The sequence below is a fragment of the Cyprinodon tularosa genome, unplaced genomic scaffold (genome assembly GCF_016077235.1).
Source record: "Cyprinodon tularosa strain WSP-4 unplaced genomic scaffold, ASM1607723v1 ctg546, whole genome shotgun sequence".
Classification (NCBI taxonomy): domain Eukaryota; kingdom Metazoa; phylum Chordata; class Actinopteri; order Cyprinodontiformes; family Cyprinodontidae; genus Cyprinodon; species Cyprinodon tularosa.
This window is the reverse complement of record NW_024039281.1, coordinates 162,381-185,619: the sequence shown is the minus strand read 5'-3', so window position 1 is coordinate 185,619 and position 23,239 is coordinate 162,381. Positions and strand designations below refer to the sequence as shown.

General features: G+C 38.4%; 1 protein-coding gene across 2 annotated transcripts in view; it reads right to left on the bottom strand.

Moving 5' to 3' along the window:
- Positions 1 to 1,335: 1,335 nt before the first annotated feature.
- Positions 1,336 to 23,239, bottom strand: part of LOC119796383 (cadherin-20-like) — a 151,906-nt gene continuing 130,002 nt past the window's right edge. For both annotated transcript variants that reach the window (XM_038304893.1, XM_038304892.1), the window contains exons 5-12: positions 21,888 to 22,055; positions 19,940 to 20,127; positions 17,468 to 17,721; positions 10,977 to 11,113; positions 8,332 to 8,453; positions 7,583 to 7,700; positions 4,881 to 5,132; positions 1,336 to 2,800 (exon numbers count right to left, since the gene is read on the bottom strand). In XM_038304893.1, the coding sequence (XP_038160821.1) occupies positions 2,277 to 2,800; positions 4,881 to 5,132; positions 7,583 to 7,700; positions 8,332 to 8,453; positions 10,977 to 11,113; positions 17,468 to 17,721; positions 19,940 to 20,127; positions 21,888 to 22,055 (1,763 nt within the window). In that variant the 3' untranslated portion in view covers positions 1,336 to 2,276. The remainder of the gene's footprint in view (positions 2,801 to 4,880; positions 5,133 to 7,582; positions 7,701 to 8,331; positions 8,454 to 10,976; positions 11,114 to 17,467; positions 17,722 to 19,939; positions 20,128 to 21,887; positions 22,056 to 23,239) is intronic.

Here is a 23,239-nt window from a genome sequence, read left to right as displayed (position 1 = left end):
TTACATGAGAGTAAAAAATGTAGCTGTACATCCACAAAATATAGCGTACTTTGTTTCATAAAGTGCAAAAAAGACAGGCATTTTTGCTTTTAAAAGCCCCTAAAGGGTTCAAACAATAGGTCCCCCCATTTCAACAAATGAGTTTTTTTTAACTAGAAAAGTTCTGCCTTTTAAGACAGGAAAGTATAGCAGTTAAAGTTGCTACTTGAGAAAATACTGAACCATAGAGATAAAAATAGCCCTGTGATTCAAATTATAAATTGTATTTGGAATAAAAATTAGAGAACTAGGGGTGGTAAAAAATACATCCTCCACAGACAGATATTTACATGGGAATGTAGCATATAATTAATTGATATATTACTGATCTTGCTGGATTTTATTCTGCTTTACTTCCATAAATTGCAGGATCTTCTTTATCTTTGCCAGAAGATTTAAACTTTAAAAGCCTTGCCCTCATAATTTGCAAGTTAATTTATTTATAAAGAAAATATAAACACTGCTTAAGCTAATTCAAATGAAATTAAAAGTAAAATAAGTAGCCAACCTTATCACTGTCTGTAACCTACTAACACGGTAAGGAAAGCATCAGATGAGCTACCTGAGAAACTAACGTTACGTTTCCCCACTTTAAAACCAAACAAACATGGTCGCTCACCCTGCTGATCAGCTCTCTTCACTGCCATCGAAGGCTCCAACGTGTTTCCTTTTCAGGTGCTTCCGTGCCATGTTCATTGTTTTGACAAAAGTTGCCTGTTACAACTTTTTTCGCTTTACAAAGCGCAGGCTATTTTAATTATTGTGATCAATTTGCGCCGTCAATCCCGGCACATGCGCGCTTCATTTGCAGTCTGGACGCTGAGGGTAAACATCCTGCGGCTCTGACTGCAGCGCTGAGAGGGACTCCTGCGGGAGCGGGAGAACTGGGTTGGGATGGGGGAGGCGCTCCATGGCGGCTGATGACGCATTAATCGCGCGACACAACTAATCGATGATGAAATTCGTTGCCAACGCTTATAAAAGTCGATTTTTATCGATTCGTTGTTGCAGCCCTAATTATAGCCCATTGAAGGTTTTGCTGAATAGATGCAATGTTGTTGAAAACTTAAACAATGAAATTAAGTGCTTCCCGCATCCATGTCGCCGTTAAATGTTTCTAATTATAATGAAAGGACATATGCGTTTATTTTTAAAAAATTTTATTAACAAGAATACAAAAAATACTGTATCTACATTCACATACCGCTTAGTGCAGTATGACAGACCACAATGAGTTCAAGTAAATTTGCCCAATTTAATTATCAAAAAGCACTTTGTACATTTTTCTCAGTTTGGTCTGTATTATCGTGTCCTTTTTTTCGCCCCTTAAAAGTCTTCTTGATCCTTTTTTACATTTGGCACTTATTGCAGGTTTATCAGTGTTCCTGCAGTCCAAACGGTTTGCCGGATAGTCCAGAAAAAAAAAAAAAAGGTGACATGTATCTCCAACAGGACAGATGGAGCCTCTCCGCTGTCAGACTCCGGTTGGCACGGCGGTGGGATCGGAAGTAGAAAAGGCGACTTGGTCGTGTGCTTGTTCCCCTATCCAGGTTTTTGTTGAGATAAGCCTTCATCCTGCTTCATATACAGATCTATGGTTAACTTTATGTTTTCAAGAAATAGTTTTGGGGTTTTTAATACAAAGAGCAGAAAAATAAAAAACATATCACTTAAGACCCACATAAGAACACGGCTTCACCTCTGCATGTGACATGACCTTTAGAAGGGAGTTGAAAGCTCCTCTCTCACAAACAGAAGCTGGCTACATTATGTATTAAAAGTTACAACAGGTATGATCTTTAGGAGTTTTTCCTCTCATTACGTACAGTGCTAGTTGAAGAACCCAAATAAATTAAAGCATAAATACAAAACATGAAACAAGGAAGTAAATTAGGACCAAAAACACATCAAAAGCTTTGCTTTCTCTCAGAGTAACAGCACAAACATCTCTCTGGTGGTGTAGGGAGTTTTCATCTGGAGCCCAAACACTTTGAACCGAAGGGGCTCTGCCTCTGGCGGATTCAGACCAGAGGAGGGGGGGGATAACATGTGCTTTGAAGCTGTTCCTCCAAGAGGTCCCAAGAGGCTTAAAAAATCCAGCCTGTCTGTGAAGAAGATTTAAAACCAGCTCAGGCTGCTGCTGCAGGCTGCTGATGATCCAGCTTTCGGATGCAGAGTACGGACACATCCCAGCTTTTCTGTCTCTTCTCGTTTGTGTGTTTGGCTTTCCCCTTCCTCTACCACATCGAAGGGGTGTTTGTCTCAAGAACTCCATACATCTCTGCAAGTTTTTTAAAGCGCGGCCCCCAGTCGTTCAGGTAGTCGTACTCATGGTCGGCGTTCGACGTTCCCGACTGCAACGAGCTGAGCGAATCGGCCACCGAGCCTTCTCCTTCGTAAGCGTAGGTCTGCAGGGAGTCGTATGGCGGGGCGCACGGGTCCAGGTCGGCCTCCAGGAGCTTCGCCAGCACGTAACTGTGAACGTTGCTGTCCCCGCCGCCGCCCACGCCAATCACACACGGTTGAGGGACGTATCTGGACAGGCTCTCGATCTCCGGCATCATGTCCTGCCTCATCTTACTGAGGGGGTGGAGCACCTCGCGGGGGTTCCACATGGCGGCGATGTCAAAAGCCTCTGTGTCCTCCTCGCCGCCGCCCTCGTCGTCGTAGCGCACTATATTTTCATGCACGTTCTCCTCCTTGTCACAGAGGTAGGGCTTTTTACGGTGGGTCCGCAGCGAGAGCATGAGAAGAATCATCACTGTACAGAAGAAAAATACATCGAAGGTCAGCACAGAACCTGCTGCAATTGATGTCAGAAGAAAGTCAGAATTCTGACCTTTTCCTCAGAATTCTGACTTTAATCTCAAAATTCTGACTTTTTTTCTAAAAATTCTTACTTTAATCTCAACATTCTGACTTTTTTCTCAAACTTCTAACTCTTTTCTCAGAATTCTGACTTTAATCTCGAAATTCTGACTTTATTCTCAAAATTCTGACTTTAATCTCAACATTCTGACTTTTTTCCCAAAGTTCTAACTTTTTCTCAGAATTCTGACTTTAATCTCGGAATTTGACTTTATTCTCAAAATTCTGACTTTAGACTCAACATCCTGATTTTTTCTCTCAAAATTCTGACTTTTCATGTCAGAATTCAGACTTTTTTCCTCAAAATTCTGACTTTAATCTCAAAATTCTGACTTTTTTTCTAAAAATTCTTACTTTAATCTCAACATTCCGACTTTTTTCTCAAACTTCTAACTTTTTTCTCAGAATTCTGATTTAAATCTCAACATTCTGACTCTTTTCTCAAAATTCTGACTTTTCGTCTTAGAATTCTGACTTTAATCTTAAAATTCTGACTTTAATCTCAGAATACTGACTTTTTCCCCATATCAAGAGGTTAAACTGAAATAGAATAAAAAAATCAGTTAACATTTTTTTTTCAGTGTCCCTAATCCTCTTCCGTATATCCAATTTTTCCGCCTATGTTTTTTTAATTAGTTGTCTCAAACAAATCTCAAACGGAACAACTGGGTAAATTCTGTGTTTAAATCACGCATCTAACATACTTAGTTTCCTAATTAACTGACTTCTGAAGGCAGCTGGTGATTTTATTAAAATCTCTCCTCTGTGTGATGTAATGGCCTAAAGGGGGAGATAAAGTGCCTCCTTCTCAGCCTCGGGTGGCGGAGACGGCAGGACTACGGGACATTTGGTGCTAATGATCACCAGATGTTTCACTGGGGAGAGGAAGGATATTTAATCCACTAATGATGCTGTCAAACAGGGAGAACTCCTTTTACCAACCTCTTTTACTTACTCATCTGTCTGAGTTTATCATTATCTGTAGTTATTTTAATTATGTAAACAGTTTATGGACTTTGCTTTCAGTCTACAAATGGTGTCAGACACCATGTAGGAACAACGTTTAAAGGTACAAAGTCAAATTTTATGCTTATACCAAAAAGACCAGTTGATTATGATAAAATAAAGCCGTATACTCCAAAAGCCCGCCCTGTTCTAATGACCCTTTTTGAGCCTAAATAGAAACCCAGCACCCGGTGGCGTGAGCTGACATAAACAGATGTTGGTCCATCTACTAGCAGTACCAACAATGCTGTAATGCCATTGCTAAAATCAGTAGCACATTAGCATGGTAATGCACTTGTATTGTTGGACATGTATTTTAACTTTATAGATTGCATCCTTAGTTTTAGGTTCCAACTCCAACAGTCAGACTGCTTTCCTGGAGCAACTTTACTTTTATCCCTCTTGAAATTAAACATATTTTGTCCATTTTTACACTTGATCTTCAACTTTTCTTTTAACCCTAACCCTTCCATGGTGCTTGTCTACTAATAACAGTCATAAGATGTTGTTATGGTAAAAAGATAGAGGGTATATTTACTTACAACCTGAGCAAAAACAAAGCTTAACAGAAATGTCATTTAGTGGCATTGTATTGCCAAAGGCTGGTAGTAACTAGTTACATTTACTTGGGTAACTTTCAGAAAAAAAATACATTTTGCTTCAGTAATGCATTATTGTATTTATCACTTTTACTTCACTGATATTCAGGTATAATTATGGGTTTTCATTACCATTTTTTATTTTATTTTGTAATCTTATTTATCTAATTTTTTATTGTGGAATCTGATCATTTTCATTTTCTAATTACATCATTTTAATGATTAATTCAGAATAAAATGTTACTCAGTATTTTAGTATCACTTTAGCACTCTTACTAGGTTTACTTAAGGAAAAAGAATCCAAGAGTATTATAACCTTTACTTGGGTAAAATATTTGGTTACTCTGCCCATTGCTGGTTATTACTCACCCAGTAGGACGAAGATGCAGGCCAGTATAGCAATCAGTGCTCCTTTGCTGAGGCTGGCAGGCAGGCTGAAGGCCTCGGCGTTGCACGTCATGACGTTTCCATCTTGGTCGCAGCTGCAAACCCGAATGGTCAGAGTGCTCGTACTGGTCTGCATCGGCTGCTCGCCGTCAGACACGAAGATGGGCAAGTAGAAGACGGTCTGGTCTTGGAGTGACCAGCCTCCGCGGCGCGTCAGGATCCACGCCGTGTTGTCTGAAACAAAATTATGGATGGGTTGATGTTTGTAGATCCAGCGTGTGGATTTTTTCATTACAGTCAGTCAAACTTTCCTCTCTGTATCAAAGGCTACGTTTACACTGCAGGCCTTGTGGCTCAATTCAGATTTTTTTTTGTTAAATCCGATTAAATCCGACCAGTTGCCGTCCACATTTCCAAATATATGCGACTTGTATGTCATCTCTTGTGTGAACTGCACTTATACAGCTTAAGTGTTCCACATGCGCAGTAGAGGACGCAATGACGTCACAAGCCAGCATGCTCTCTGTTTACAGAAGTAAGCATAGATGGTAGTGCTGGAGCGCATCTAGCGATTTTTTCCAACCTTAAAAACTCAAACCTTTTCAAGATAGTAAAAAAAAAAAAAGTGCATCATCATCCACCATGGTTGTTTTTTTTCTTCCCCCTTTTATGGACAAGATGCAGAATAGAGACCTTTGTTGAGTATTAATGATGTTCAGGTTGGATGAATGCGAACTGTGTCTGAACGGCCAGTTCGCATTCATCCGACCTGAAAATGATTGAAAAGATCAGATTCGTATCGGATTCAGGACCACATAGCCAAGTGGCCTGGGTCGCACTGGAAAAATGTCAAATCTGTGTTGTTCGGACTGTCATGAAAAGATCAGATACGTATCGGATTCAGGACCACATAGCCAAGTAGCCTGGGTCGCACTGGAAAAATGTTGGATCTATGTTGTTCGGACTGTCATGAAAAGATCAGATACGTATCGGATTCAGGACCACATAGCCAAGTAGCCTGGGTCGCACTGGAAAAATGTCGGATCTGTGTTGTTCGGACTGTCATGAAAAGATCAGATACGTATCGGATTCAGGACCACATAGCCAAGTAGCCTGGGTCGCACTGGAAAAATGTTGGATCTATGTTGTTCGGACTGTCATGAAAAGATCAGATACGTATCGGATTCAGGACCACATAGCCAAGTAGCCTGGGTCGCACTGGAAAAATGTCGGATCTGTGTTGTTCGGACTGTCATGAAAAGATCAGATACGTATCGGATTCAGGACCACATAGCCAAGTGGCCTGGGTCGCATTGGAAAAATGTCGGATCTGTGTTGTTCGGACTGTCATGAAAAGATCAGATACGGATCGGATTCAGGACCACATAGCCAAGTAGCCTGAGTCGCACTGGAAAAATGTCGGATCTATGTTGTTCGGACTGTCATGAAAAGATCAGATACGTGTCGCATATGGGCAAAAAAAATCGGATATGGGTCGCTTCAGGCAGCAGTGTGAACGTAGCCTAAGTCTTGTGCTCTTGAAGTGAAGCATCTTGGAAAAGAAGCTCAGAGCCATGGTACAAAAGCTGAGAATATTCAGGGATGAATTAGTCACTGGTGGTTATTCAAAACTTGTGAGGTAAGTATTGCTTAAAATAAGCAAATTTATGAAACCTAGCATGCTACCTTAAAAGCCGCAATTATAGTATAGTTTATTTACAGGTGAATGAAACATGATGTAGTTAGGATGAGGTCCAAAATATATTGAACAAAAAAAAGGCGGAGTCTGCTCTCCTCTGCTTTGCCGTGTTCTGCTGTGAGATTCAGGTTTGAATGAAGGGGGGAGGGGGAGTGCAACTTTCAAATCTTATTAGCTGTCCATCATTACCATAGCATAGATTTAAATATTTACAGTTGTAGAGAAGCTTCTAGTTCCTGGTCACGGGATATGTACAGGAGAAATGGACACATCTAAGATGCTCACACAACATCCAATTAAAGAGTAGATTAGTACATTAGTTTTTAGTGTGTTATTCACTAAAGAATTTAATCTATGAAGCCAGTTTCCTACAGTTTTTGTTGAAAACTAAAGGGAGTTTCTAATTTTCTTCATCAAGGTTATTGTTTTAATCTAAAGGTAAGAAGAATAAATAAACTAATTTGGTATAATTGTATTCCAGTTTACATTCATGCTGATTTTGCGGTTTCTACCTTAATCAGTTAAATAACATTCTGCTGTCATTCTGCACATCTCTGATGTTGCTGCTATGTTCAAATATCCATTACCGTGAAAATGTCCATAGCTGCATATTGGTTATTTATTCTTTAGGTGCACAGTTTTTATATTGTTAAAAAACTTTACAGTACAGTATTTTATTTGTTTATTTTTGAACTCTTCACTATTATGTTATTATCTAAGGTCTTGTGTGACCATATTTTTTATAATCTTTTGCTGCTGCAGACACAAGAATTTGCCCATTGTGGGACAATAAAGGGATTATCTGTTCTATTCTATTTCTATTCTATTCTGTTTTGTTCAGATCTATAAGTCTACAGTAGCAGTTGGGGGTTGGGGAACTACTGTAACATGTGGAGGCTGTTTGTCCTCCACTCACAGCAGTGTAGACAGCTGGAATCGTCTGTATAGAGCTCACTGCCATAACTTGGTGTCTCAGATCGTCTACCTTGGTTGTCTCTCAGTGTGAAGTTGGGGTTGTTAGCGGCCTCTGGAGCCAAGCTGTAGTAGAAGCGCTGCCCCCCCAGAGGCTCATCTGGGTCCACCGCCGTGACGGTCTGGATCAGCTGCAACACAGAGACAGATGGAGTCATGAAGCCATTATTGTAGACAGTATGAATGGGTAAACATCCATCCATCCATCCATCCATCCATCCATCCATCCATCCATCCATCCATCCATCCATCCATCCATCCATCCATCCATCCATCCATCCATCTTTTCACGCATCCATCCATTCATTCTTCCATCCATTCTTCCATCCATGCATCCATCCATCCATCCATCCATCCATCCATCCATCCATCCATCCATCCATCTTTTCACGCATCCATCCATTCTTCCATCCATTCTTCCATCCATTCTTCCATCCATTCTTCCATCCATCCATCCATCCATCCATCCATCCATCCATCCATCCTACTGTATAATATCCATCCATCCATTATTCCATCCATCCATCCATCCATCCATCCATCCATCCATCCATCCATCCATCCATCCATCCATCCATCCATCCATCCATCCATTCTTTCGCCTATCAATCCTACTGTATAATATCCATCCATCCATCCATTCTTTCGCCTATCAATCCTACTGTATAATATCCATCCATCCATCCATCCATCCATCCATCCATCCATCCATCCATCCATCCATCCATCCATCCATCCATCCATCCATCCATCCATCCATACCTGTCCCGCTTTAGCATTTTCACAAACAAATGTCTCCAAGTAATGCGCCAGCGATGGAGGATTATCGTTAACGTCCAGGACCCTCACAGCTACAGACACGCTTGCGATCTGCGATGGATTATCTGCAGAAAACAGAAAAAAACAAACCAAGATGTCTTAAGATGTGAGTAGAGATGTTACTTCTAGAGGACCGTGTTGGTCCTGCTTAATCTTCCCCCCATTTCCTTCCACCCTTCAGCACATTACAGCTTCTCACCCTTCATCACCATTCTATTACTCTTCATTACAGTCAGCGATTTGCATACCTTAACCAACTGTGTAATGGGCTATAAAAACAATTAGAGAGCGGTAACTACTTTCTCAGCTTTCATCACACAATTGATCAATCAGCAATGTAACTTGGATTTTGGAGGTCAGAGCTCCATGGGACTCGGTAGGGACCACCTCTCCATCCCCTGTGACATGTCAGCATTTTCTTCACTCACTAATGTTATACTATCAAGAGACACTAATCCAGTTCAGTACTTCTCTGCTCTGAGCAGTGCATCACTTTTAGCTATCTGTTATGGAGTCAGCTGGTTCTGACACATTTGAAATAGTTCTGTTTGAACTGTTTGAAATGTTGCTCCTAACTACCACAGTAGTTAGGAGCAACATTTATGAAGGGCCCATTTTACCCTGAGGGCCCCTAAGATAACCTGCTACACAAATCCAAGGACGTTTTATATACCTTTACATCTACCAGCAACCTGTTTTTTGTTTTGTTTTTGATTGATAAAAACAAAAAGAAAAAGGTTACACAAAAATAACTTAATCTGAAGGAAAATAATCCACATTTGCAAATCAAAACTCTAAATATAAGTTTATCCTCACTAACTTTGACAAATTACTTTAGAGTTTCCTTGCTTGTTCAAATTAAAATGTATTTTATACTGTAGTTTCTTTATCATGCCCTTACTGGTTATCTGACATAAAAGGAGCTTTCCTCTATTTACCACAGTTGTCTCTATAGGTGCCATTAGATCATTTATCACATGTATGTGAGTGTGACGCTGTGGTTTTCATGCAGGAGCATCTCAAGGCCAATCAAAGACTCCACACGATAAGAAAAAAGTGTGACTTTTGTCTGCTTGATTGCATAGAAAAAGACATTGCTAACATCAGGTCAGCTTTCAAAAAGTAGCGAGCTCAGATCTGTCCTGGAAACGGCCCCCTATTTGCAACAAAGGTAAGATGTTATGTTAAGAATAACTAGAATATTAATAACTTTCTATAGCTGTGCAGCTGCAGCAGCAGGCTGCGTGGTTTTCCTCCTCTCCTATGTGTCTGCACAAAACTTAGTGTCATTTCCACTTATTGCCAGAGGAGGAGGGGACTCTGAAACTTGGACTTTGTTTCTTTAAGCTGTCAGGCTGGATAGAGATGATCTGAACAGCCGTTTTAAAGATTTGCCATAGAACTGCCTTTAGATTTAATTCTGGACTTTGACTGGGCCAGCCTGATAAATAATTATGCATTCATATTGGGCTAAACTACTAATAATTGAATAGTCCAAGATTCTTTAAAGAAGACTTTTTTAAAGAAATTAAGCAGGTATAATTACTGCTCTAAGTTGGTTCATCTGCTGGAAGAACTGTGGTGAACTGGTGAAAGAAAAGTGAAATGGTGCTTAAAGATGACCCTGAACATTTAGAGGATGTTTGGCTCAACCTGCTGCTGTGAAGCAGGATTCTCCACCATGAACAGAATCTAAAATAAACATGGATGCAGGATCAAAATGAGCTCCTTGATATGTGCTTTAGAATGGCTTTGTCTCCATTCAAACCAGGTTTAAAGCCTTACAGGGCAGCATAAAGCCCACTGCCAACATTAAGACAGAAAAAGAGATAAAAAAAAAAAAAAAAAAGAATAGAAAAGAAAAAAATATATGTGAATCATATTTTCTATTAAAAAAAGTCTATGCATAACATGGATGCATAAAAAACAAATTTTATTTCAGTGTTAAAATCTGTTTAACGTAACAAATTAAAATAAACATAATGTAAAATAAATAATAGATATAAAAATGTCTCCGGACATTTAGTGCTTGTTGATTTTCTTTATTCGGACCCCACTGATATTTAATTAGTTACCCCTGGAATAATTCATATACGGTGAATTGTTGCTGTTAGTTTTTCTGGTCCTCAGATCAGATCATTATTGCTTTTTGAACAGAAAGGATAGTCAGATAAGTGAACAAGAGTAAATGATCGAAGTTTCTTCCAGTTGACTTTCTAAATAAATCAGCTCCTTTATTTGTGCCTCGTCATTGTTTTGTTACCTCCTGCCTCGCTCTGCTGCACATTTACTCCCTACCTCTGCCCTCTTTGTCTACCTGATTTTCAATTAGCCACCATGAGAGAAGTTATCTAATCAGCCGTTGATTCCATTACCGCCTCCTTTAAGGTGTGTCGAGCAAACAAAGACTAACAAACAAAGCAGATGGTTAAAGGCTGAAGGTGACTTGGTGCATCTAGCTGGGGGGGTGGGCTGTTTTAAAGAGTCTTGACATGAGGAGTTTTAAGTGTCGCTTTCATCTTAATGCTGTTTAGTTGATCAAAGTTTCTTAGATTTGAACTGTAATGATAGATGTTGTTTGTACTCACTCATCTCCATGGCCAGGACTGTGATGTTGTGCCAGCCCACCTCCTCTCGGTCCAGTGACCGCACCGTCATCAGCGCCCCGGATGTGATTTCAATGTAGAAGAATTTTTCAGGGTCACTCGTCCTTTCGATGGAGTACCTATAAGATAACACACGTGTATCATCACATCAGCTCTAAGTAAAGTGCGCCCGTAATCCTATCTGAGGGCCGCGGCGCACTCCTATCTGACTCTGCACGTGCGTGCATGTGTGCGGTCGGGAGATAAGGCGTCACACTGGCAGCTCCTGGAGGCGCGGTAAGGAGAAGACGTTCCTCATCGGAGGCTTAATCAGAGTACCTGTTCTCTGTGCCAAACAGACGGCAGGGAGACACAAACCTGCAGAGAGCTGCTTTGGCTCGTCTGCTGTCACTGTGGGCCCGATTCCAAAAAGAGCCCTTCTGAAAGAGCCCAGCAAAAGGAAGATACACAGAGGAAGGAGAGGGACGCTCAATATAAAGGGATTTATTGGCGATTCTCAAAGGGAAGAAGATTATGCAAAAAAAAATATCTATAACTATCTATAACAGATGTTTTCAGGAATTCACTGCTCTTATAGAAAATAAAGTTAAATTCATTTTTCATGAATCAAGCCTTAGACATTTTCAGCTCATAGATTGAACTTTAACCCCCAGGTGGTCAGATGTCCACTAACTATAGGGATGAATGAAGAAAATAAAAACATGGCGACGTCGCGGGAAAAGCAATATTTTCCTCATCTCAATACAAATACTGTGCAAGACAGAGACGCCTCATAAGTGGGACACAGACTCCACCAATATGTGCTTCCATTTCCCACTGCTGACCTGTTAATAGCTGGGATTCTATTACAAATGTGCACAAAGCCATGTCCATATTACGCTGATTTTGCTGGATTGTAATGTGCATGCACTTGGTTGGTTAATCAGCAAGAAGCAAGACCTCCATATCTGGTATCTAGAACTCCTGTGCCTTAAGGAGTAGTTTGATACTCAGTTATATATGAGACCTAATTGCTGAATTCCACCCATGACCCCCCAGAGGTGTCTATAATGAGAAACAAAGATTTCTAATATTTCAGCCTAGATTGTATTTGGCTGCTGTTTTTATAAGGGAAGCTTTTATTATTGCTGTGTTGATTGGGCGCTCAGCTTTAATTAATACTCCCACTCCTTATTTGTCTTGAGACGTTTGAAGCTGCATTAAAGCAGCATAGAAGGCTTAAAGAAGCAGCGTATATGGACATGCAGACTTTTAATAGGATTGGTAACCAAACATTGCATGTCTCAGACCAATAAATGATTTATAAATAAATGTTCCATACATTTTTTGTGAGTCAATTAAGTTGCAGAGCTTCTGTATTTATTGTTAGCAGGTGGGGACAGTCATGACTGGCACATCCACTGCTGGTGAGGGTCCCCCCTGAGGATCTGTATTAATATCATTCATCCAGTGACTTGATGAAGGTGGTGGGTGGGCAGCAGGGTTTCCATGTACAGGTGCTGGTCATAAAATTAGAATATCATGAAAAAGTAGATTGATTTCAGTAATTCCATTTAAAAAGTGAAACTTGTATATTATATTCATACATTACATACAAACTCATATATTTCAGATGTTTATTTTGTTTAATTTTGATGATTACAAATGACAACAAATGAAAATCTCAAATTCATCATATCAGAAAATTAGAATATTGTGAAAAGGTTCAAAATTGATGGCCCCTGGTGCCACACTCTAATCAGCTAATTAACTCAAACCACCTGCAAAAGCCTTTAAATGGTCTTTCAGTCTAGTTCTATAGGCTACACAATCATGGGGAAGACTGCTGACTTGACAGTTGTCCAAAAGACGACCATCGACACCTTGCATAAGGAGGGCAAGACACAAAAGGTCATCGCTAAAGAGGCTGGCTGTTCACAGAGCTCAGTGTCCAAGCACATTAATAGAGAGGCGAAGGGAAGGAAAAGATGTGGTCGAAAAAAGTGTACAAGCAAGAGAGATAACCGCACCCTGGAGAGGATTGTGAAACAAAACCCCTTCAAAAATGTGGGGGAGATTCACAAAGAGTGGACTGCAGCTGGAGTGAGTGCTTCAAGAACCACCACACACAGACGTATGAAAGACATGGGTTTCTGCTGTCGCATTCCTTGTGTCAAGCCACTCTTGAACCACAGACAGCGTCAGAAGCGTCTTGCCTGGGCTAAAGAGAAACAGGACTGGACTGCTGGTGAGTGGTCCAAAGTCATGTTCTCTGATGAAAGTAAATTTTGCATTTCCTTTGGAAATCAAGGTCCCAGAGTCTGGAGGAAAAGAAGAGAGGCACTTCATCCACGTTGCTTGAAGTCCAGTGTAAAGTTTCCACAGTCAGTGATGGTTTGGGGTGCCATGTCATCTGCTGGTGTTGGTCCATTGTGTTTTCTGAGGTCCAGGGTCAACGCAGCCACATACCAGGAAGTTTTAGAGCACTTCATGCTTCCTGCAGCTGACCAACTTTTTGGAGATGCAGATTTCATTTTCCAACAGGACTTGGCACCTGCACACAGTGCCAAAGCTACCAGTACCTGGTTGAAGGACCATGGTATCCCTGTTCTTAATTGGCCAGCAAACTCTCCTGACCTTAACCCCATAGAAAATCTATGGGGTATTGTGAAGAAGAAGATGCAATACACCAGACCCAACAATTCAGAAGAGCTAAAAGCCACTATTAGAGCAACCTGGGCTATCATAACACCTGAGCAGTGCCACAGACTGATCGACTCCATGCCACGCCGCATTGCTGCAGTAATACAGGCCAAAGGAGGCCCAACTAAATACTGAGTGCTGTACATGCTCATACTTTTCATGTTCATACTTTTCAGTTGGCCAACATTTCTATAAATCCTTTGTTTTTATTGGTCTTCAGTAATATTCTAATTTTCTGATATGATGAATTTGAGATTTTCATTTGTTGTCATTTGTAATCATTAAATTAAACAAAATAAACATCTGAAATATATGAGTTTGTATGTAATGTATGAATATAATATACAAGTTTCACTTTTTAAATGGAATTACTGAAATCAATCTACTTTTTCATGATATTCTAATTTTATGACCAGCACCTGTATCTGCCAGTTGTGCTTCAGGCGGGGAAAGGAGATAAAGATGTGAAATGGAAACTGAAGGTCACCTGCTGTTGTTGTTGTTTATCATCTGTTGTTCTTTTTGCTGCTGCAACCACAGACTCTTCTGCTATCTGCGCCTCAAGCCGAATACTGAAACCAGCTCGCTAACGATCTGGGATTTCAGATTTGTTTCGTTTTTTTTGTGTGTTTTTTTTTTTTTACCAAACTGATATGAAGATACCCTAATAAAAGGCATGATCTTCGGCTGGTCAGAAAACTTCAACTTCAGAATTTTCTTAATTCAGGTTTATTTTCCATTTGTTTCAGCAGCTAAATAAGATCATCTACTAATTGAACGAGTATTTTTGGCCTTGAAATATAATAATTAGATATTATTCACTGGAAATGAGAACCAAGGCGTGTTTTTTCTTCCTCAAAGGTAAATCCTCTTCCTGTATTGGAATTTTTTTTTATTTTAAGAAAAACTGACCCACTTAGATTGCAGTGTGCTAAACTCTTGTTGAAAATAAATAATTGATCAGTTTGGAATTGAGAAATTATCAAAAACTAATTTTAATATGATAATATATGTGATTTATATTTTAAGTTTTTCAATGATATGAAATATGTATGTACAAGTAAAACAGGGGTGTCAAACTAGGACATTAATACCAGATATACCAGCATAAAAAGGCATTTGCTTAATACTTATACATATTCTAAAGTATTTTACTATTGCACAAAACATAAAAACTACCATTCAAAATAAAAAATTTGTGAAAATATTGTTTTGAAGTTTTTTTTTTTCTTTTTTCTTTTTTTTTACCACATTTAAGTGAAATTAAATATTGATAGATCTTGTTTTAATAAAACCTTGGTTGTAAGACTGTGTGATCCTTTTACATTTTTATCTCTGTAATAAAAGTAAAGTAGGTAAAAGGAAAGAGATAAAATGAGAGATGTCAGATGAAATGTTTGTCAAACAGCATCATCTGTTACTTTTGAAGCTTATTTATGTTTTAAATGACAGCTGAGACCTCATGCTGCCGATGCCTTCATATGATTATAATTATATAATTTTATGTTTAATTACTTTAGGTACTCTGGAGAGTAATGCCACTGCTGTTTTCTTTTAATAAAGGACACAAAATGTTGCAGACATATTTATTTTAGTGGTTTAGTGGTTCTGATCTTTAGATGTCCTAATAAGAGGCGTGGAAAAGGCTTTATTGGGTGATCACCCTAAACATCCTTTATAATACTGCCCTCTGGTGGTAAAATGGTAACATTACATAATTTTAACCTTTTCTGAATACAGGGGCTGGTCATAAAATTAGAATATCATGAAAAAGTAGATTGATTTCAGTAATTCCATTTAAAAAGTGAAACTTGTATATTATATTCATACATTACATACAAACTCATATATTTCAGATGTTTATTTTGTTTAATTTTGATGATTACAAATGACAACAAATGAAAATCTCAAATTCATCATATCAGAAAATTAGAATATTGTGAAAAGGTTCAAAATTGATGGCCCCTGGTGCCACACTCTAATCAGCTAATTAACTCAAACCACCTGCAAAAGCCTTTAAATGGTCTTTCAGTTTAGTTCTATAGGCTACACAATCATGGGGAAGACTGCTGACTTGACAGTTGTCCAAAAGACGACCATCGACACCTTGCACAAGGAGGGCAAGACACAAAAGGTCATCGCTAAAGAGGCTGGCTGTTCACAGAGCTCAGTGTCCAAGCACATTAATAGAGAGGCGAAGGGAAGGAAAAGATGTGGTCGAAAAAAGTGTACAAGCAAGAGAGATAACCGCACCCTGGAGAGGATTGTGAAACAAAACCCCTTCAAAAATGTGGGGGAGATTCACAAAGAGTGGACTGCAGCTGGAGTGAGTGCTTCAAGAACCACCACACACAGACGTATGAAAGACATGGGTTTCTGCTGTCGCATTCCTTGTGTCAAGCCACTCTTGAACCACAGACAGCGTCAGAAGCGTCTTGCCTGGGCTAAAGAGAAACAGGACTGGACTGCTGGTGAGTGGTCCAAAGTCATGTTCTCTGATGAAAGTAAATTTTGCATTTCCTTTGGAAATCAAGGTCCCAGAGTCTGGAGGAAAAGAAGAGAGGCACTTCATCCACGTTGCTTGAAGTCCAGTGTAAAGTTTCCACAGTCAGTGATGGTTTGGGGTGCCATGTCATCTGCTGGTGTTGGTCCATTGTGTTTTCTGAGGTCCAGGGTCAACGCAGCCACATACCAGGAAGTTTTAGAGCACTTCATGCTTCCTGCAGCTGACCAACTTTTTGGAGATGCAGATTTCATTTTCCAACAGGACTTGGCACCTGCACACAGTGCCAAAGCTACCAGTACCTGGTTGAAGGACCATGGTATCCCTGTTCTTAATTGGCCAGCAAACTCTCCTGACCTTAACCCCATAGAAAATCTATGGGGTATTGTGAAGAAGAAGATGCAATACACCAGACCCAACAATTCAGAAGAGCTAAAAGCCACTATTAGAGCAACCTGGGCTATCATAACACCTGAGCAGTGCCACAGACTGATCGACTCCATGCCACGCCGCATTGCTGCAGTAATACAGGCCAAAGGAGGCCCAACTAAATACTGAGTGCTGTACATGCTCATACTTTTCATGTTCATACTTTTCAGTTGGCCAACATTTCTATAAATCCTTTGTTTTTATTGGTCTTCAGTAATATTCTAATTTTCTGATATGATGAATTTGAGATTTTCATTTGTTGTCATTTGTAATCATCAAAATTAAACAAAATAAACATCTGAAATATATGAGTTTGTATGTAATGTATGAATATAATATACAAGTTTCACTTTTTAAATGGAATTACTGAAATCAATCTACTTTTTCATGATATTCTAATTTTATGACCAGCACCTGTAATCCCTCCTCACTACAACAAAGGAAAAACACAACTGATGGAGAGGCTGGAAATCTGGTACTTTTGCTTAAACTCTACATATTATTTCTTTTAATTTGCCAGTTTTAATATTGTTTGTTCTGAATTACAATTAGTATAACAAGGTCTCTGAATGGTTAAACCATTCATAACTGTTACATAAATTGAAAAAGGAAGTTTATATCTAAATAAATCTCAGGTTTTTTTTTTTTTTTTTAGAATATTACTATTTATATGTATATGGCAAATATCAAGTTAGTCAATATGTGGCAAAAACAACAAACAAAAGAGATTTACATCTGGATTTGTTTTATATCCGACACATAAGATGATATATAGTCTGGAAACTAAGACTAACTCTATTTATTCATGTATAAACTCTAAAAATCTGCTGTTTAGGATTTTTTCAGTCTGTCTTCATACCTCACTGTGTTGTTGGCAGCATCTGGATCTCGCGCTGACACTGTCTTCAACATGGTCCCGATCTCAGCGTTTTCTGGAAGCTCGATGTAGTACGACGGCGAGTCAAACAGGGGCGGTTCGTCCACGTCTTCCACGCTCACGTGTACGATGGTGACGTCCTTGAAGGGCCCGCGGTGACGGAAGGTGGGGTCCAGGTGGGTGTTGGCTCCCTCCACCTTTAGGGTGTAGCTCGGCTTGTGCTCAAAGTTTAATGGCTGGAGGAGAGATCCATAAAGTGTTTTAGAAATAAAGACGTAAAGTTTGGAAAAGAAAGTCGGCTTTGTTCTGTTGAAAAGATTTGAAACTAAATAAATTTGAATTCTGGATTAGTCACAGCTGTTATCATATCAGAGGCGGTTCCAGACCAAATGTACCAGGGGGCCAGCGTGTTTTCATGGGGGCACAGAGAGTATGAAATAAAAAACAGGGCCAGGGATTCAAATATATAAGAGCTGCATGAAGTGAAATTTCTATTCAATTAGGTTTAATTAAAATTAGATTTCATATTAGGTCAATATACACTCATAATTTAGGAATGTTACATATTTTTTTGACTTAATTTAAGTTAAAATTACCGTTTTCTATAAAATCTGAATTAGAGCATTTTTTTCATTTGTTTAAAAAAAAAAAAAAACATTTAGCAGATGAAAACTGGGATCCTATCTCTATACCCCTGAAGCTATCACCTTGTTTTTAAATAATTAGTAAAACATAATTTTTAAAGAAAACAAATGAAATAGATCCAAATTTATCATTAAGCATGCCTGTTCCAGCACATATCATCATTAGAACTTCTTTAAGTATTATGTCTTCAGTACAGGGGTCATAATAGGGGCCAGGACATAATCTACAGGGGTACTGGCCCCCCATTGGATCCTGTCTAGAACCACCCATGTACTAAATACATGATTAAGTGGGCCAATTATTAAAAACACTTTTATTAAGTACGTGTTTACTTTTCAAAATATATATTTTGAATTTGAAATGTAAATTTAGGTCTTCATTTAGAGTCTTATTTGTGAATCCATTTTGCATTTACACTTAAGTCTAACAATTCATTCCTTAATGTTTTATCAGTCTTAACCATTTAATGATACATATGCAGTTGTGCTCTAAAGTTTACATACCCTTCCATTAAAGACCAGTAAAATCAATTGATATACTTGGCATACTAGGGTTGTCAAAAGTATCGATACTCCAAAAAGTATCGATACTGAAACGTTGTATCCGGATACAATACTCATTTTCAAAAGTATCGATACAGTGCCACCACCAGTGGCACCTAAGCAGTCATTAATCTAAAGTGCAGAATAGAGGAAAATGCACTTTCAGAACACTGTGTGATTGAATAATTCTGTGCACTTTTCAGTTTCAGACTTTTTTTTTGTAACAGGTGCAGCTGCTGAGAATTATTTTTGTTTCTTAACCGGTTTGGCTAGTGTCATTGTTATGTGTGTAAAGCATAGCCAAGGAAGGAACACTTCATTTTAATTTTGAAATTTTTTTTTTTCAAGCTTGCTAAATACGGTGCACAGCATACAACCTCAAAATGTTGTTCTTATTGTTTATTGTATTTATTTATTTATTGTATTTTAATTATTAATCAAAATATTTCTGTTGAAATTTGGAAATTTTATCCTTGTGGTATCGAAAATGGTATCGAGTATCGGTATCGAGTTGAAAAATTTAGCATCGTGACAACCCTAATACATACATATGTATATATTAATTGATAAAACAAATAAACAAGCCTGACAGAGCAGCTGAACTACAATTTTGTTGATCAATAATTTGAAATCTGATGTTTCCGTTCAGTAAATATTCAGTCAGATTCCTGCACCTGTGCACAGGTATGCTGGTTAAATGTTCATCAGCAAGCTGCTTTCATTCAACAGACACCATTTGTTTTTTTTTAGAATTTGTTTTATTAAACAAAAACTTCAAAATCAATATTTTATTTTATTAAAATATCATTCAGAAAATTGTTATTTATTATTGCCTTTTCTGTTTTGTGTTATTTGAATTCCTTGTGTGAATTTATCATTTCTAATAGGAATGTAAACTTTCAAGCACAACAGTATCACTACATTGTTCTTTATTAATAAATATATACAAATTTATAGTAAAATAAAAAGAGAATTAAAAGAGAGATTTTGTATATACTTATGCAAAATATATATATTTTTCTTTCCTTGAGAATGTTAACAGCATTTTCATTTATATTTAATGAACGTTCTCTAAGTAAAAAATGTAGCAAAGAAAAAATATATAATTAAAATAATGATTAAAATGCTGTAAATATGAGAAATGAAAGAAATAATACAAACTTAAGGAAAAGCAAGTCATTCAGATAGGAAAGAAGGTAAAAACAACCTAAGCATTTTATTCTTTTCACAGTAAATCCATTACTTCGATTAACATTGAACCGTTTACCTTTTTCACCGTGATGATGCCAAAGAGGTTGGTGGAGTCTGTGCTGATGTCAAAGGTGTCCCTCCCATCTCCGTCAATGATGCTGTATTTCATCTCAGCGTTGACCCCAACGTCCCGGTCCTTGGCCCAGATCCGACCCACCACTGAGCCGACAGGGGCTGACTCAGGCACACTCATCTGATAGAGCCCTGCACACATAAATCAGCCACACTACACTTCACATATATGTCCTCTAGGGGGAGCCAAACTCCTTCCCTGTATCGGAACTGATCTTTGACTGGGAGCCACTTATCAGACAGGCTAGAATAAATGGCTCCATAAACTCCTGCTGGTGATATGCTGCCTCATGGGCCAGCTTGAATTTTATCTTCCATTTAACCTCAAAGAAAAGGTGACAGTTGCCCAATTTGTGGTGTTCCTCACAATTTATTGCGGTATGCCAACTCAACACAGGGGTTTTACAGCTGATCAAACTTCCCTTAAACAGCAGCACTAGTCGGTCTGAGCTAATTGGTTAGGGAGGATGGAGGTAGAGGTGGGCGCTGAGTTTTATCTTCCCTTCGCCAAGTGAAGATGACCACAGTAACCTCCTAACCTCAGGACAGTGATGAGGAAAATAAGTGTTGGTTGAGAGGAAGAACATGAGAGGGGTAAGGTACCACGAGGTAAACAACATGGAGCTGATGGGATACTTTGAGTGATTGAACTGGACTGAGGGGCTGAGGACATTGCTGGAAACCAAAGAAAAAAAAACTAAGATTATAGATCTAATATTTCTATTTTAGATCCCACTTTTTTCATTCGTTAGATGAAGCACGTTTCGGAAGACTTTGCATCCAGATCCACAGCGACGCTGATAACACAGGGTACTGATCTCATTTCCCTTAATGATGCAGATCCATTCAATTAATGTTGGTTACAGAAAATGTTCTTAGGTTTGGCAAGGCAGGGACTAATGTGCAATAAATCAACAGGAAAATGGATGCAAACAACATCTATATTTTCCAAATAGATCCCTGAAGCCAGGCCAGATTTTTATGAGGGTCTTGCTAACAAGGCTACACACATATTGATATATTTGTTCCATTTAAATTAATTTATTCTTCTCTTCTAATATAGTCATTAAATTTGTTGAGCACTTGTTCTTTATCTTTAATTACATAAAAGACTTCTAGTTGATTGCACAGACAAACTTCCCCCATTAAACTCTAAAAGCAAATTCATAAAAAATATATTAAATGTCATAGTTGGATATTTTACCTGAAGGTATCACTGCTGCCACCTTGTGGTTTAGAGGAGAATTTCTTGTTCCAGAGGTGGTGAATAACACCCCCAGGTGTTATTCACCACCTTAAATTGTCTTCAAATAAGGACAGAAATCGATCATTGATGATGGGTCATGAGCTTCAGAAGTGTGCGACGGATAACCAAAAAATGTGGTATGTGTTTTATTCTCTGGACTTCAGGGTAAATTGGCTAATTTTATTTAAGTGTCTCAAACTAGTTGTTCCTTAACAACTGAATCAAGCAATGATTATTCATAAACCTGCAGTACTTTCATGCAAAAAGTTAATTTTTTTCAATTAATAAATGGGTTTTGCAAACTTCTAACCATTTCTATCAAGTTAAATGATTTATTTGTTTTTGCTTGTAATCTGATTTGTTGGTTTGCTTGTTTTATTTTGATGGTCTGCCAGTATAGATTGGTTTTATTTTACATGTTTATGATACAGTCTTAGTTTGATCTCACTGGTCTGGACGTCAGACTTTGGGATTTTAAAGGCACAGAGTAGTTTCCCATTTGTTGCAGTGCAGAAACATCAAGCATTAAAAGCTGCAGACTGTGTTTGCAGCTATTTGTTTACCGTCAATGAACTGTTGCGAGCATCAGGAGTGGTAACAAAGTGCACGGCTCGTTGGCGAAGATGCTAGATAAACACATGCTTACTTTGGTCAAACACTGGCGGGTTGTCGTTGACGTCGCTCAGCGTGATGTTGACAGTAGTGGTGCCTGCGAGCCCCCCCAGCTGTCCCCCCATGTCTTTGGCCTGGATGACTATGGTGTAGTTCTCCCTGGTTTCTCTGTCCATGTCTGCTAAGGACACCCGCACCAAACCTGGAGCAGAAACCAAGGAGGCAGAAGGCGGTTAGAGAAATGGCACAGGCTCAGTTACAGCTCGGTGGAAATCATCTGACCCAAACAAAGTCATGCAAGGGGAAAATAATAAACATTTGTTTTCATTTGTTTTGCAAATCAAGATCTGAGATGTTTAGAATGCATTTATGTTTCACACCACTGGGTCAACATTTGACCATGACTAACATGATTTCCTAACCTTGTCCCACTTTATAGGATAGATCTAGAATGATCCCCCCTCCTGTGAGTTTAGGCACATATCCATACGTGGGCCTGCAGTTTGTCCATCCTCCCTCTATGTTCAGATGATGGTTTGATCTGGCAGCTTCTGATATTGTTTGAGCAGCTAGTCCTGCTTTAAACCTCTATGTAACTTTCCCCTACACACTAGACCTCTTAAAAAAATAACTTTTTTTCATTTTCATAGCAGCTCAACATATTTAAGTCGAAAATCACAATCATTTAAAATATGTTATAATTATACAAATTATATATATTTTACATAAATAAATAGGAAATTGTATTAGCGTTCATCTGCTTTTACTACCATCTTTGCAGAACTATTGGATCAAAATGTATAATAAACACTTGTACCGTACCCCAAAACTTGTGATTTCCATAATTTAATGGATACAACATGATTAAAAAAAATACAAATATATTTGTACAATTTATAAACAACGAAAACAACTGTATTTTAATCGGAGTTGACTTCTACATTATGATTTTTTTAATTAATCACAATTTTTAATCAAGAAAAATGAAATTTTCCGTTTTATGGGTATTTAAAAAGAATATGTAATGTATAAATATATACAAATAAAACAAATTGTATATATTTTTACATGGACTACTAGATAATTTTATTAGCTTTAAATTGAAATTAATGCCAACTTTGTAAGTCTATTTTTTTTAAGTTATAGCAAAATTCTGTACCCTAGTGACCAAAGAATATGAGGGTTTTTTTGTCATCTAGATGGTTATAATTTGAGGACCTTTGGGGAAGGCATAAGCATTGCCTGAGAACAAAATGATTGTGAATTTCTAGTTTGTCATGTTCGAAAGAATGGGAAATCCTCCAGTCTGCTATGAAAATCAAAAATTTGTATTTTTCGAAGAGGTCTACCGTGAAACTTTTGCTAAGTTCCTTGGTCTTCATGATG